We start from the raw sequence: 17,353 nt of genomic DNA on the forward strand, positions 1-17,353 counted from the left end.
TGCAGAATAATAACGAGAGCTTGCTTTAAAATATCTTGCTATTTCAAAAGTAGTTGCATATGGTGATGTCACTAAACCAAGACCTTTCTAACTTCCTTTCTTGTCACCGAAATTATACACGCGCACACACACACACACACACACACATACAGTACACACACATATATATATATACATATATATATAGATATATATATGAAAAAAAAAAAATAGATAGATAGATAGATAGATAGATAGATAGATATAAAATTGAGTAAAACAAATGGAGTTTGTTTATTTCATGTTAAAACTATCAAATTCTGTTTTACCTTTTTTCTTTGATTGAATAACACAAAGGTAGGAATTTAAGCAAAGAAAATAAACACTTGGAAGTATCAGAAGGTCAATAACTGACATGATGTTTTTGAATGTTTTTTGTGCTAGGTGCAGATAAGTAGGTAGCTTACTTTTATCTGCTTATATCAGTTACTTTAATACCAAACAACTTTAACCTTGGTTTTTAGGGTCGGCTCCAATGTCCAAAGTACTATATAAAGAAAGAGCTGTCATTTCTTTTCGCTGGTGTTCTTTCTGACCGTACTGTAGATTTAAACCATAAAGGAAAAGATGGACATGGAGAAAAGTGAGAGGAAGGGGGTAAGTACTCTTGACAAACATTATATTTCTGCCTCAGAATCGTTTTACACTTATTTTGTTCTTTGCTTTTTGGTTTGCTAACAGATAGACAACTATCAACAAACAATATTTTTTATTTTTTTGTCTTTTCAAATATACTGCAGCTGCTTCCATATGACTAAAAATTCATTTTTAATATAGAATTTTATTTGCATTTACATATTTACATATTTCTAAAATGAATACACTCTCTTTAACAGAGAGTGACGCTGATCCTGGCTGCAGCTGCTCTGATCGCCGGATTTGGTTCGTCTTTTCAATATGGATACAATGTGGCTGTGATCAACTCACCTGCCCCAGTACTGACTTTATATTATATTATATTATATTATATTATATTATATTATATTATATTATATTATATTATATTATATTATATTATATTATATTATATTATATTATATTATATTATATTATATTTATTATATATATTATATTATATTATATTATTCTGAAAAAAGGAGATGAAGCTGTTCTACACCCGAATATATGAGGATCGTTATGGTCCAATGTCAGACAATCTCCTGACCCTCCTGTGGTCCGTAACTGTGTCCATGTACCCACTGGGTGGGTTTTTTGGATCCCTCATGGTGGCCCCATTGGTGAACAAATTCGGGAGGTAATTTCCTCTGAATTGTATTGGGTTGTAAAAAAATAAATAAAAAATCAGTTGTTTTTGTCAATACATTGCATTGAAACCCAATTATCACTCACCCTAACCAAGGTCTTTTTTTTTTATAGAAAAGGCACACTCCTGTTCAACAACATCTTCTCTATTGTTCCTGCTATAATGATGGGTGTGAGTGAAGTGGCAGGGTCATTTGAAATCATCATTGCTGCACGCTTTATAGTGGGCATCTGTGCAGGTCAGTAGAATATATGTAGTAGTCAGTATGGATCAGCTATATGTTTAAGCATGGCATTATGTGACTGTGTTTTCCAGGCCTGTCCTCCAATGTGGTGCCCATGTATTTAGGAGAAATTGCACCCAAGAATTACAGGGGGGCCATCGGAATAGTGCCGCAGCTTTTCATCACTGTTGGCATCCTTGTTGCCCAAGTGTTCGGTATTCGCAATATCCTGGGAAATATGGAAGGTAATGCATAGTCCGCAGGATTTGTGAAGCTTTTTTTCTAGACTATAACACAAATGTGTTTAATCATGAGAAGCTCTAGTATTGCTGTGCTATTGTAGAGGAATTTGTGAGTGCAGTTGGAGAAACATGCTGCTCGTGGTTCTCTCTCTAGGCTGGCCCATCATGTTGAGTTTCACAGGGATTCCAGCTGCCATTCAGCTGATGCTTCTGCCTTTCTTCCCTGAGAGCCCACGCTACATGCTCATACAGAAGGGGGATGAAAAAACTGCCAGGAAAGGTACAGAAGGAGTTATTTTAGTCTTCCATGTCAGAGCACACAAAGAAAATGTGAGGTTTACAGTTGGATGTTCACCAACGATGAACTCATCAAGATTGCAGGGGTTTATGATGGAGTAGGGCTGGCTTTATCAATTGGACTTATGTAATTCATTTACAACATATGGGACACTTTTCATCATTTTTTATTGAAGAGAGGACCTTGTTGGATTCTTGTAAGCACCTCAAGTTCTTGTGTACACTGCAAAAAATTAATTTTCTTAATCAGTATTTTTATATTTTTTTCTGAGTAAAAAAAAATACATATAATGTGAATGACGTACCTGGGACACGTTTTAATCATTTTTCTTATTAGTATTGTTTTTAAAATATTATCTAAATGGCTACGTCAATGTCAGTTTTAGTCTTTTAATATGGGAAGAATATGCTGTATCCACACAGATTGACATTTAGTTCTGTCAGTCTGTGTATTAGTGATAGTGACTGCAGGTTACATCATTACTCCAGTAGCTGGCGACAACTGACTTTCTTTATGAGTATGACACTGAATCATTCACATTCATTCAACAGATTTGTTTAAAAAGACTGATTCATTTAGGAATAAAACCATTAACTGACTTAATGAGAGTTCCCTTCAAATGTATTCAACTGATTCATTCAAAAACACTGATTCATTCAGGAACAATTTAAGTGACTGTCTTTATGAGAGTATCATTGAATCATTCACATTCACTTGAATTCATTCAAAACACTGATTTAATCAGAAATGAAACAAGAGACTGGCTTCATGACTGTGACATTAAATCATTCACATTCATTTAGCTGGTATATTCAAAACACTGATTTATTTCATAACGAAACAAGTGACTGTCTTTATGAAAGAGTCATTGAATCATTAAATCAACTGATTTATTCATAAACACTCTTTCATTCAGAAGCGAAACTACTTACTGGCTTTATGGTTGCGTAATTGAATAGTTTTGAGTAATTGAATTGAATAGAATTTTTTAATTAAAAGAATAGTTCACCCAAAAAGGAAAATTCAGTCATCATTTCACCCTCATGTCGTTCCAAACCCAGAAGACTTTAGTTAATCTTCAAAACACAAATTAAGATATTTTTAGTGAAACATGAGGTTTCCGTCTGCCCACTGAAAGTCCAGGTAATCAAGCCTTAAAAGATACAAAAAGGTTATAAAGATGTCATAAAACAAATCCATATGAATCAAATAGTCTAATCCAAGTCTTGTGTTTAGAGTTACAATTGCTTTGTATAATAAACAGATTTAATTTAGGCTTTTAATGTCAGTTACGAAGCAACCAAAATGAAGGTTACTCAATATTAACATCTTGCTCATTGAACTTCTGTATTAAGTGCTATATCACACTCGTAATCTGGCTGTTGATCTGAATATCACCATGGGAGATATAACTTAATGTGTTGTGTTTTAGGACTGCAGAGGCTGCGTGGCTGGGAGGATGTTGATGAGGAGCTGTGCGAGATGCGTGTGGAGGAACAGTCAGAGCGAGCAGAAGGTCGACTCTCTGTGCTTAACCTCTTCACCTTCCGCTCGCTGCGCTGGCAGCTGCTGTCTGTAATCTTCATGAACATGGGCCAACAACTGTCAGGAGTCAATGCCGTAAGCACCACTTTAAAACATCACACAGATGATTCTTTTTCTGAAAGCATAAGCGTGGTGTTAAATGTTTTGCTCAATCTTCAGATTTATTATTATGCTGACAGCATCTATAGCTCAGCAGGAGTGGCTGACGATCACGTTCAGTATGTGACGGTTGGAACAGGAGCAGTTAATGTCTTTATGACAATAGCAGCCGTAAGCCACTTTTTTGACTTATTAATGCTCTTCAAGGTTTGATAGCCCTTATAAGGATGATCGGTTTTAAAGAATAAAAAATACAATTTTCTTATTTTGTACATAGTTCATAAATCAGAAATAAAGCAGAAAGTTTTAGTTCCTACTGTGGAGCCTGTGTTGCCTCCTACTGAACCACTTTACTCCTGACCATAGCACTCTGCTTCCAGGTATAACAACACTGTATTCATTTAAATACAAACTAGAGATGGACAAATAAAATCTGGAAATATTACAAATGTTTAGAATTATTAGATTTATAATTAGATATATACCGACTGATATTGTACATTCTATTGTGCGTGCTTATTTGCCCTGATTTTACATGATCTTTGCCATCATCTTAATATTAATTTATGCGAAAACATTAATGATATAATAATACAGTTATATGTAATCTTAAGCAAATTTCAAAGTGAATTTCCATATTTATATCGTACATTTATCATGTTGTGATGACTAAATTCACTTGTAGTGTTAAATATTATTTATTTATTTTTCTAAGAGAAGCTGATAGTATATTAAGACTGATATTTATATTTATAATTAAAGTTAAAATATTATTGTCTAAATAATGTCAGTAATATTTTAATATGAACATGACATTATTTAGATATGTATTTAAAATTAAAATATTATTTTTTAAATGATGTCATAGTAATATTTTAATATAGGTCATTTATTGGTTATCGGCCATAACATAATAATTAATGGTTTATCTGTATTGTAACAAAAGAGCAAAGAATTCAAATATTTGTGTTTTATTTTTAATATATTTAAAAAAAACTGATAGTATATTTAGACAAAGTAGTATTTTAATATTAAAATTAAAATTTAAAATTTTTTGGAATTTATCGACCAAAACATAATAATTAACAGCTAAAATATATATCAACCAGATTTTTGATTTCTTGAACCCTATTCAGATTAGAGCTGATTACTATGACTAATCAGATTCACTTTAACTAAATAACTGGGTTTCCTTATGTGGCCCATTATGGTTGTAGTAAATTCTTGTTTACAGACAGACAGGTGTTATAAGCATTGTAAAATATCAGTCTCAGCAGAGATTTTAATTTTATAGCTGTGAGTGTGCTGGCCTGATGAATTTGCCTCTTGGGTCTATGTGAAATGGAAGGCTATAAATGGTCGAATAAATGCAGCACTTTCCACCCACAGACTACACTGGACTGGATTCCCTATGTCAGCATCGTCTGTGTCATTATTTACGTCATCGGACATGCTATTGGCCCAAGTGAGTTCACGCCTGTCCCGTAGGGGGATATTGCAGATGCATGAATTCACTCCCTCCCTTTCATTTGTTGTATTCCTTGGTGGGGAATTACATTAGATTTATGCTGCAGTTTCTGTGATTTTACATCAAAACCCTGGATTGAATGCTGGAGGAGTGCTTTAAAGTGGCAGTAAAACAGATTGTAAAAGCAGCACAGTGTTTCAAGCAATCTCTTTTCTCACTGCCTATAAAAAGATGATGTGTTGGATGATAGAATATCCAGATTTGACAGCTTTTTTTTGCATCCCTCCATGCAGGTCCTATTCCTACTGTAATCACCACAGAGATGTTCCGGCAGTCTTCTAGACCACCAGCATTCATGGTGGCTGGCACAGTTCACTGGCTCTCAAACTTCACAGTCGGCCTGGTCTTCCCCTTTCTAGAGGTCAGAGGTCAAATACAACACTAACAAAGAGTCACAGAATTGCACTAATAGATACTTTTGTTAAGTTATGAAAGGAATAGTTCACCCAATAATGAAAATTTGCTGGAAATGTACTCGACACACTTAACATTGCATTACTTGCTCAATGTATCCTCTGCTGTAAATGGGTGCCGTCAGAAAGATTTCAAACAGCTGATAAAAACAATAATCCACAACAAGTAATCCATAAGGCTCCTCATGACTTGTGGATTATTGTGATGTTTTCAACAGCTGTTTGCACTCTCAACCCATTCAACCCATACAATCCAAATCATCTAATTGAAAAAATCTCAAAATCCTCTCAAAAATTAAAATAATTAATGATTTACTCAGTATTTTCATGGAATCAGTGCAAATCCTTTTACAGTTATGAAACTCACTGAATCATCAAAGTAAAATGTTAAAGAGGACTTGAGTTAAAAAAAAAAATGTCCTAATTTTCTCATTTGTGTCTACAGAGTGGCCTGGGCGCTTACAGCTTCATAATTTTTGCCTGCATCTGTCTTGCCACACTTATATACATCTGGGTGATCATCCCAGAGACCAAAAACAAGACCTTTCTAGAGACCAGCAAGCTTTTTGCTCATAGAAACAAGGTGGATATTGTGGCGGAGGCTGAGATCAAAGAGACCGGAGGGGAAAGCGGTGAAGAGGAAATTAAAAACACATTTCTCTGAATGGATAAGGGGTCGTTTACACAGGACATGTTCTTGTGTTTGTCTGCAATGCTTTGAACTGTTTTAATGCATTTTATTTTTCAGCGTATGCCAGGGTGTTGAAAGCAAGGAAAGGTCATTTATTTTAACATCAAAATATTGTGCCTTTTCATTGTCATCTGTATTTGGGGTATTGACATTTATGAGTTTTCAAGAAAGGAAAAACATGTTTTAAAAATCAGGTTTAAAATGCATGTCCCAAGTTCTTGTATTCATATTATTTTCATATGGTTTTGAAATACTTTTATACAAAGTTCAACAAAAGATTTTATTTAATGACAACTGATGTAATCATTGAGTGTAAAGTAATATATTTTCCTTATAGCTAAAAATGTTTTCAAATATTTTTATGATAAGAAGTATTGTGTCAAAATTTTCTTTAGCATTTATAATTCTTTATGATAATTTTCATTGCATATTTTACAATAATGCCATGTCATAAAGGTCAGATGATCTTTTAAGAGACTTTTTGACCTTAAGGGTCTGCAGGTGTCCTTTATATAATATATTTCTTTGTTTTATGTTTCTATATGTTTGTTGCATCATATTTCTTTGATTTGGTTTTATTTGGACAAACAATTTTCAGTTATTTATGTATTTTAATGAAGGTGCTTCACAGCTTAATTCCTTTTCTAAGAAGTAATAATTAAAGATTTTATTATTTTAAACACACACACACACAGACACCCAGAAATTAGAAACATGCCCTTCACATATATTCAAGGTATTGTACAACATGTACAAACTGCATTTTGAATAAATTAATAGATCTGGACTGTTAAGAAGGTTAAGAATGCAAATATTGTTTATTAAAATTTTTCAGATATGATTTACATTATTCAATTGGGTAAAAATACATTGAAATGCTTTTATTTAAAATACAGATTAAGCAGAATATATCTTTCTCAACTGCAGTTATTCCCCTGAGTATGCAATTCAGGTTACCAGAGCCAATATTGCTGATATTGTCATTAATTTAAAAAAGCTCTTAGCCTGTGGCAATCTCTTTCTCTCTCAGAGGAAAACCTGCTCAGCCTGCAGCTGAACTCCTCCATACAGACTGAGCTGAGTGATTCCCCAGCTCAGGACATTCCCTTTCACCTTGCCATTATTAAACATCTTTTGCTCCATAATCTCTGCCGCAGTCAGCACATAATCCCACACATTTACATCAGTCATGTGCCCTGCAAAAGCATCATTGTCTGAGATCCCTAAAAGGCCATCCTGGTCCTTCCCCAAAATGAGGGTTCCTCCAGCTGGTATGGTGTATCCTGTCCGAATGCTCCGCTTTTCCCCAACCAGTCCGTTCACCCACAGTTCAGCCCCTCCTGAGAGTGATGCCCAGGTGAAGCAGTAGTTTGTCCATTCGTTGGATTGAGGTTCAAATGGTAAATTCACAAACTCATCTCCGATCCAGAGACCCACTTCAGAGCCCAAAGTGATCGTGAGCTCGTTGTCATATGATGTGGAGTAAGAAAGAACAGTGAGGTCTTTTAAAGCCGGTATACGGACGTTCATGCAGGCTGTGAAGGACTGGAGGTTCATGGGGTGAGATAAGACTACCAAGGCGTAACTTTCCAAATTCTTTTTTGGGAAGTAGAGGATGAGTGGTGATATATATTGCAGGCCTGAGAAGGAAAGATGACGTAGAATCTCACTTAATTACGTTAATTGTCATGGTGTATTTGAATGTCTACTGTTCTAAAGCTACAGCTGGACCCACTGCAAAATAATACTCACCTGTACTTGTAAACAATGGTCCATGAAAAGACCAAATGTCAATGTCAAAGCTTATTTTAATTCAGAGACAGATTAACAATGTATACTAAGAATGACATATCACATTTAAAGGGATAGTTCGCCCAAAAATTAAAATTCTGTTATTTACTCACCCTCGTGTCACTGCAAAACTGTATGACATTTTTTCATGAAGAAAGTTGAATGCATGTCTGAGCTGCTTTTTCATATAAAGAAAGTGCATGGTGAACCGAATTTTCCAAAGCTTTTGAACAGTGTTGTTTTTGTTAACTAAAACTAAAATTATCTAAAAATATATATTTTTAAAAAATGAATTCAATTAATTGAAAGAAAATAAAATACAATAAAATAAAATTGCCTTTGCAACTAATTGAAATTAAATGACTACAATGATTGAAATTAAAATAAAAATAAATAATAAAAAATGAACAGAAAAATAAAATTTTAAAAAAGCAAAATTACTAAACTTTTAAAATGTTTCTGTGGCCATACAGCAGTTTGTATGAGGAACAGTCACTATTTAAGTCTCTATTCATTGAAAATTTAGCTTGACAGCTTTGGCCACCATTCCCTTTCATTGTATGGAAAAAGCAGCTTGTACATTCTGTTACAAATAACTCCTTTTCTGTTTCACAGAAGAAAGTCATACAGGTTTTTTAAAGACATGAAGAATTTTAATTTTGGGGTGTACAATCCCTTTGAGATTTCCCTGTAATCTTGACATTTCTCATCAAAAGTTATACCTGGAACCGTTTTTTTGTCCAGTGACACAATAAGGCTCTCAATCCTTTTAAGCTTAGCTTCAATCTCTTCCTGACGGCAAATCCCTGCAAGGAACCACAGAGGAGAGAGGGAGAATAAGCCCAGGCACTGCAGGCGTAACAAAGACCGTTTTTCATAACTGCTGGAAAGGATGACGCTCTGCCCTAACCTCCTTTGCTCAGGCGTGGGAGGAAAGAGGACTCAACCACTCTGTCATTCAGAGGCTGGGCAATGCGGTAGTCATTCCACAGGGTCTTATTTTCATAGTCCATTAATGTGCTCTCCAATTTCCTGATCTGAAGGTCACCACATTAAAAGTTAAAGGAAAAGCAAAAAAAGATTGAAAACTTTTTCATGAGAACTTTTGTAGGCACCTGATTGTGAGAGAGGGTGATGGGCGAATCAAATACTGTCCACAGAATGCTCTCATGGCACGGCGGCGTGGTGAGAGAGCCCTGATATCTGAAAAAGTGATTGAGGTTCTCTGGAAGCATGGAGCGTAGGTTCAAGTTAGTGATATTCATGGCCTGACCTGCAAAGAGAGAAAAATAAAGAAAAAAAGTGCATATATGAGGCTGAACAGAATGAAATATTTTTGCGATGGTCATCCAAACTATATTAGATTACCTGCATACTTGATGTTTGCCAGGTTTGCAATGAAATCACTGTAGTACGTGTTCTCAAAATGCCCATCCTAAACACAAAGTATCCATATATCAAATACTGTATACCGCTACAAGGCAAACATTATATTTTACAATAAACATTATATTTTTACTCTTACATATAAGATAAATATAATATAAAATGTATTAAAAAGTCTGAAATAAATTATAAATATAAATACACTTTTCAATATATATACAATATTACATATTGTATAATTTTTTAACAGTGAGTTGAAACTAAAGGAGGTAGTGGCATGATGTTGCTAGTTATTAATAACTGGGTCAATGTGAAGTTGATCAAGCCCCTCAAGTGTAAACATTTTCAGAAAAAACATTATACAGAGGTTTCGTGAACACACTATTAGCCAAGCAATTGCAGAGAAAGACATTTGCAACTGTACTACATATAGCAGTAGATTAGAATGCCTATGGGTGTGTTACTAAAACAACGACCTCCCCCATAAAATGGCATTGGGAGCTTGTGAACTGCACACAGTCTTGTGGGAACAGAATATTAGGCAATAGGCCACCACACAGTGGTCTGATCAATTAACCCATTTAGTTCAGAGAATACAGATGTCTATCTTTCCTCGTGCTATGTGCTTCAGGCAATGTGGGGTCATTTGGTGCAGCCCAGCTTTTTTCAAGAGGATTCACATAAACAATAATTTGACTTTTTAATTTTTATTGTTTTTCTTTGGGGATAATTTGCTTTGCCTTGTTCCCATTAGATGGCAAAAAAAAAAAAAAAAAAATAAAAAAATGTAAAAAAAAAAAAAAATTAATTAAAAAGAATCAAAAAATATATAATATTCTAATTTCAAACAGGATGAAATAGATGGTTACCGCCAGTCTTACCTCATAAAAAAAGGCTAAAACCGCAAGACCGTCTTCTTTATCTTTGGCCTCGTCGAAGCTGCTGTACTTATCAGAGTTGTAGTGAACCACATGTAGCTGTGACACAAGAAAACAAACAGGAAGGAGCTAGAAATTACACTTCAAATTGAGTAATGTAATGTTCGAAACACATTTGGTTAAACAAGTTCTTCTGTATTGCTAAATTAAAGTTTCTCAACAGTCTTGAGCAACTTAAATGCAGGAATGCTAAGCAATACAATTTATAATAGAACAATGATAACTACATATTTGTCTAATATAGAATCTGACATACTGTAGTAAGATTTCAGGCACATGTCCAGCATCACTTGAATGGATAAGCCCTCAGCCCTACAGTCACTTAACAGTATTGCTTTATTTACATCTAGGATGTCTCTAAATGTTTTTATGCATTCATGTGTTGGCCTAAAATTATTTATGAAAATACTTCTGCCATGTATCGGATGCCGTCCAATGTGTGCTCTGATCCACTGGCCTCCAAGTCCCAGCCTCCCCAGTGCAGATGCATCTGGACAGCAGTATAGCGGTCTGAAAACCCCTCAGTAATCTTTATAGTCTGTGGCAGATGAATTTCCACTGTCAAAAACAAACAAGATTGTGAGCAACATTCATGGAAAGCTAATCTACCCTGTAAAGATTACACAAATTGAAGTAGTAAGACAGGAAGCATGTATTAAATAAAGACAGATACTATAAAGGTACCGTTAGTACAAAATAGATAGCTATTTTGGCCAGTTTTTATCAAAAGGGGGCGACAAAGATTAAGATCACAAAACAATAGCAGGCCGTCTATCTTAATTTAAAAAAAATATTGATAATAATAAAGAATTGGTCATTTATTTGAAATGGTTCTTATATAAGAATCCATACCAGAATGTCCATTGTTCTTCATGAGAAAGCTGCCGTGCATGTCGTCATAGCCTGTCAGCTTAAGCTGTGGCAGTTGTGGATTGTAACGCACTTTGCGCCGCTGTATGTCAATGGGAGACTGTTTGCTGAGGCCGCACTCGGGAAACTTTTCTGCCCAGTGCTTCTGATCCAGTTCTCCTTCTGTATGAAAAAACGAAAGGCATTTAAGCAGAGTGCCTCAAATTTCACAATAGAACTTAGCCGATTATAATATTTGGTGTTGGTGGGGGGCACACACACGTTTTAACCCTCATCCGTCCCTCCCGAACATATAGCCTAACAAATGTGTCCCTCGCGGGTCAAAATGACCCGAAGGCCAAAAATGAAACTAATCTTATTTTTGGTCCAGAAAGCTTATATTGGTCGATTTTCATTTTTTTTTTTTTTTCTAAATATTTATCTAGGTTTATCTATTATTTTTATTATTTCACCAAAAAAACAAAAACAAAAAACAAATAAAGACACAATTTCAGTCCTGTTTCATCAAAAAACCAACAGATGGCCTTGGAATTGAGTCACTGAGTGTCTCTGGCTGCGTTTACTCTTGGCATTAACATGCGACCTGTATCCGGATGTTGTCCACATACACATTGAAAAGACAAGTGTAAACCTAAACGCACTTCTGATCGGAATGTTATCCGATCAGCGTGTCCTGATCCAGAGGTAGTCGAGTGAAGCCCTCTGGTGGGGAAAAATTACATAAAACCTGATTTATAACCTAAACATATATTTCATATAACATAATTTCATAAATATTAAATAAATATATATTTAAAAAAAATACTTAAAAATTATATAAATGGTCTCCAACATATAACTCAAATCTAACTGTGTTAAGTCAAAAAAATGGAAAAATGACAGTCATATCCCAGCAGAAACATGAAAAATATTATAATGTGTTCCATGAGAGTACCATGTGTGTGTTTGTGCCAGTGTGTGTGTATGTGTGTGTGTGTGTGTGTGTGTGCGTGCGTGTGTGTGTGTGTGTGTGTGTGAGATTGAGTTTTTTCTGCATTGGGATATTCTGTAGTCTCAGCCCTTCGTATGGGTATAAATCTTTACTGGATTGTCTCAGATTTTTTTATTGCACCCATTTAAACTCCTCGAATCCACTCAATTTTGGTTTGTGTGTGTGTGTGTGTGTGTGTGTGTGTGTGTGTGTGTATCAGGGCTCTGAACCGGTTCAAGGAACGAAAACGAAAACCGGAAACGAACGAAATTTTGACAGGAATAGAACCAGAACTAGAAACGAAATCAAATTTTATAGTTCCGAACAAATCAAAAATGTGAAATGGCCATTAACCGGTTAATAACATTATTATATCGTTCCATTTAATATTTGAAATTTGCTGTCAACCAATCACGAATTCCAGTAGTAGCCTACTGTCTATGCAAATGTGACGCTGAAGCCAACGAGTGAAATGTCTGCTCAGCTGTGAACTCATCATAGGTATATCTGAGGATAGTGTAAGATGAATTCAACAGATCACACGCACCTGCAGCGCTTCTGTGAATGGAGAAAACAGAAAAACTACAGGCTTACATAAAAAGGAATATAGGCATATACACTAGCCTATATTGCACTTAAATCATATTGACAGATTAACGAAGCGAAAGAAAAAATGTGCTAAATTACGGTTCATTGTGACACGTTGCAAAGTTTTCAGAAAGGAAAACGAAACAGAAGAGAGTAGTTTTCTTTATTTTGCAAAAGCTATACAGTTTGAATTATTTTGTAAAAGCTTGACAGCTTTGAATAACGTCTTGCTTCTGTATAACCAACCAGCGTTGGTATGACCATCGCACCAACGCCTTACGCGCACACACAACATAATTTTGCTATATTGAAGCTTGTTCATTATCAAAATAAAATAGAGTTAAAGAAACAAATAAAAAAGTTACACCGCTCCGTTGTACAAAATTTTTTGTGTTCAGCGTGACCGCGCCTCACTGTGCTGATATAGTCGATGTGAAGTATGATGTTTTATATCGATGAAAGTACAAACACTATATAATAAATAATATTTTAGCATCCAGATACGTCGGAAACATGGAAACATTTGGATTCGTGCCGAATGAGAGAAGTCATCTTCACCTTAAATTAATTTGTTTTTGGATTTGTTTCTGGTTTTTATAGCCTAAACTTTTAAAGGATTTGTTTCGGAGGGAAGCTAATAACTGTTTTTATAATGTTTGTAAACATTTTGCTTTAGCCTACAGGCATTTAATTCGTAAAGTAATAGGGCTAATAAAATGCGACGTGAGACGCGACTTAGGTCTATATTTTTTTTTCACTCTCAAAAAGCAATCTTATACAAGTGTTTTTTTTAACAATCCAGCAAACATTTTTAAATATCTTACAAATGCTTTGATGTCTTTAAAGTGTTAATAGAATTTTTTTTTTTTTTTTTTTTTTTGTAGCCTACATTTGGCCAAAATCTAAATGCTGTATTGGCTGTGACTAAGCTCAGCGGGTTATTGGCTAATGTTACCAGATCTCTCTTTTTTCCTTTTCTTTTTGAGTAAAGAAAATGCTGTACTTTATTATTATTATTATTATTATTATTATTATTATTATTATTATTATTATTAAGCAAACTATAGGCAAAGAAAATTGTTTTTAAAAACTAACGTTATTAACCGGTATTTCTTCCACCCGAACCGGTCTCGGAACGGTAATAATATCAGAGGAACGCAGGAACAGAAACGTTAAAATATCGATTCTGCTCGGAGTGAACCGACTGAATGTTTTTTTTTTTTTTTTCAAGCCCTGGTGTGTATTCCCGGTGCAAGTGTGACAAAAGTAAAAAAAATCTTGGACAAGTCAATCAACACACGATTTTTTCGGGTCAAATACGATTTAAAGGATACAGCAGCTCGAATTTTTGCTGAAAAGGTAACCATAGCAACAGTAGCTTACGTCACATGCGTTAATTCCACTGAAAATCATTAAATTCGTACTTTTTTACTTAACCAGGTTAGATCAGTAGGCTATCTTATCTTTCATTATTATCTTTCTTTGCATGCCAGTCTACCATCTTTTCTATTCTCGATTTTCTTATTTATATTAATATTTGTGTATCCTTTTCTACTCGTAGAACAACGCAGTTCATTGACATCTGACAAATAAAATTTTGCACAGCTGCTATATAAACGATTTAACTTAAATCATCGAACACTGCCTTACAAACTTGTGACGTGGGCATCGGAACTCGTAAGATTAATTGTGTGAATATTTATTTAGAAAAGGAAGCACTTGCCTGAATATGTCCATTTCTCTCCAAGTATTCCAGCTGATGCGAAATTCAGCAATCCGGTGAATAACAGGACTACAAACAGCTGCATTCTCAAAGTGCACAGAGACTCTCTGAGTGTGATGTATGCTCTAACAGTCTCGTTCACAGGACTGTACAGAGGTGCTGAGAATGACATTGATTGCAACGGTTCACACCCAGAATGCTGAGGGCGTGTAGTAACATGGTCATTTAGAGAAGTATTGGCAAATAAATGTTTGAAGCAGCTGTAGTTCTCAGGAATCACTAGTCCGTCTGGTTTGTCCAGTGGTTTCCCTTTTTATGTATATAATTAATATAAATAATAATAATTTTCTGCAAATCAGTATAACATAACATGACTAGGCTATTTCATTTTATCAAACTATATATATATAGGCTATATATATATATAATATATATATATCTATATATATATATATATATATATATATATATATATATATATTATATATAGCCTACATATTGTTTACACTGGCTAAATCTAGGTCTTATGCTAAATGAAGAGTAAAGATGCACTCATGAATAAAGATTTTTAACAGCCCTAGACACTAACAGTTATAGCTGTCACGACATGTTTTTACAAGTTGTTCTATAGAGGTGCGGATATTTAAAAAAGAATCTCGGGGACAACCATAGCGGACAACATAAGGGAGACTGCAGTGACCGACATTAGCCTACAAACGGTGCTTTAAAAATATTATAAATCTTACAATGGATAGCCTACTGTGATTTTTTTTATTAAAAAAAATACTCAATCGTAAAGAAAATAAACCTCAAAATATGATGCGATCTAGCAAAACCCAACACATGGTGAAATGTTTACCTTTTTTAGGTTTTGATACCATATGAAAGCTGGGTACAAGCCCTTTCCAAAACTGTTTTTATTCTGGTAAAAGTTATGGCTATCTTAAGTTGGCTGATATGATTTTCCGGAATGGAATTTTGAGAAAAACGGGTTACACTTTCACGTCTGTCAGGAGCGCTATACTGCAACATTACACAAACAGACTAACGTTACCCTGAAGAGGACAGTTTTCCGTTGTTTATCATGATGGGCATGGTCTCTGAACTTTTGATCAAACCTTGTATGTTTAGATAGCTCGAATAGTATAGCTACCTTGTAGTTTACATTTAGTAAAGCGAGCGCAGCGCACCTGTGCATATAACAGACTGTCAACAGACCTCTTTAGTAACTTCATCATCCGATCCTTCATCTCTGGATGTGAAATAGTCCATTATAACATCTTTTCGGTCTTTTCTGCTTGCTGCAATAAATCGCAATTTTTCTGCACTAAAACAAGTGAATTTTGCCGAGATATTTTCAGAGATGATAGACAAGATGTTATAGAATTATAATTGAATGAAACCCTCATTTTGACCAAAAAACTGAAGAAGGGAAAAGGCTAAATAAATATATATATATATATATATATATATATTATATATATATATATATATATATATATATATATATATTATATATATCTATATATATATCAAAGTGTTTGATGTCTCAACACTGTTATTTTAATAGGATGTGAAATCAACTTCAAACAGGCCAGTCACTGAGTAAATGAGGTACTTAGAGTGATGGAGTCTGAAGAAAGAAACCACAGAGGCCAAAGGTTACTTTGAAGACTCTAGAGTAGCTGATAATGAAGTAAAGGTGCTCCTCTTGGTCATGTCAAGAGCTTTGCATAGTACTGTCCAGAACTCTGTGAAAACATGTCTGTAGTTTGCAAAAAGGATAATAGCAGCACAGTTGTAAATGAGGAAAAAGATCAAGTTGTGATCAAGATGTACCTTTTACCTAAATTCAGAGTGATACGAGGAGCACAGATACTGGCTCTGCTGTGGAAATGTTTTTTGTCAAGATCAAAAAGGTAAACACTGATCTTAATCTGACCTCGTCATTTTTTATGGATATTAACATCAATGCTACAACTAAATAGCTGTCCGTAGGCTATGTGATATTTTTGTGTATATTTATGGAGGAAAATCAGCCACACTAGGGATATTACATTATGCATGACATCAAAGCTGACAGTTCCTAAATGAAAATGACAAAATACATTCATCCAAATCTATAAATCTAGCAAGGGCACACAGAACAGGAAAATAAGGGTACATGGACAGATAAAGGGAAATAGATAAAAAAAAATATTGAAGAACCTAGCATACTACCAGTCAAAGACATAAAGTAAGAAACTGATACAGCTAGAGGTTAATGTCCTTGTACAAATGATAATTGTCTCACCAATGTTTTTTTTTTTTTTTTTTGTCGGTTGATTGGTACACTTAGAAGGTGAATTTATAAAATGTTTAATTTTGCTGTATTTTGCAGCACTAATAAGACAACAGATGTTTTTGTTCTAATTGCCTCAAGTCTCGTCAATCTTCAGCGGTTTGAAATAAAAACTAAATTTCAGTGTAATTTAGTGTACTGAGAGAATTGGTTAAATGCTTTTGAACACTATTCTAAGTCAATATATATAGTCACAGAGTGGAACTCTACAAGATAATGACAAACATGCAAATCCTGTAGACATACTACCATTCAAAAGTGTTTTTTTTTCCAAGAAATTAATACTTTTACTCAGCAAAGATGCATTCAACTGATCAAAAGCAACAGTAAATACATTTTAATGTTACAAAATAATTCAATTATTCATTTTAAATAAATGCTGTTCTTTTGAACTTTCAAAGAAT

General features: G+C 34.4%; 2 protein-coding genes across 2 annotated transcripts; one reads left to right on the forward strand and one right to left on the reverse strand.

Annotated features, from left to right (window-relative positions):
• Nucleotides 1-591: 591 nt before the first annotated feature.
• Nucleotides 592-6,883, forward strand: LOC109056847 (solute carrier family 2, facilitated glucose transporter member 5-like; the record flags this gene model as incomplete). The annotated part of the gene is given in 12 exon segments (XM_042713147.1): nt 592-636; nt 876-974; nt 1,137-1,294; nt 1,417-1,541; nt 1,619-1,771; nt 1,923-2,048; nt 3,499-3,686; nt 3,771-3,922; nt 4,027-4,090; nt 5,100-5,175; nt 5,472-5,599; nt 6,097-6,883. Coding segments are annotated over 12 exon segments (1,533 nt in total), but the record flags the coding sequence as incomplete, so codon positions are not given.
• Nucleotides 6,884-7,141: 258 nt separating this feature from the next.
• LOC109056835 (carbonic anhydrase 6-like) lies at nt 7,142-14,804 on the reverse strand. Its single transcript, XM_042713146.1, has 9 exons — nt 14,609-14,804; nt 11,310-11,489; nt 10,867-11,015; nt 10,401-10,496; nt 9,502-9,568; nt 9,249-9,406; nt 9,044-9,170; nt 8,856-8,939; nt 7,142-7,982 (listed from the first exon to the last, which is right to left on the reverse strand). The coding sequence occupies exons 1-9, from the start codon at nt 14,778-14,780 to the stop codon at nt 7,369-7,371; spliced, it is 1,647 nt and encodes a 548-aa protein (XP_042569080.1). The 5' UTR covers nt 14,781-14,804; the 3' UTR covers nt 7,142-7,368.
• Between the last annotated feature and the right edge of the window lie 2,549 nt (nt 14,805-17,353).

The sequence above is a fragment of the Cyprinus carpio genome, chromosome A23 (genome assembly GCF_018340385.1).
Source record: "Cyprinus carpio isolate SPL01 chromosome A23, ASM1834038v1, whole genome shotgun sequence".
Lineage (NCBI taxonomy): Eukaryota > Metazoa > Chordata > Actinopteri > Cypriniformes > Cyprinidae > Cyprinus > Cyprinus carpio.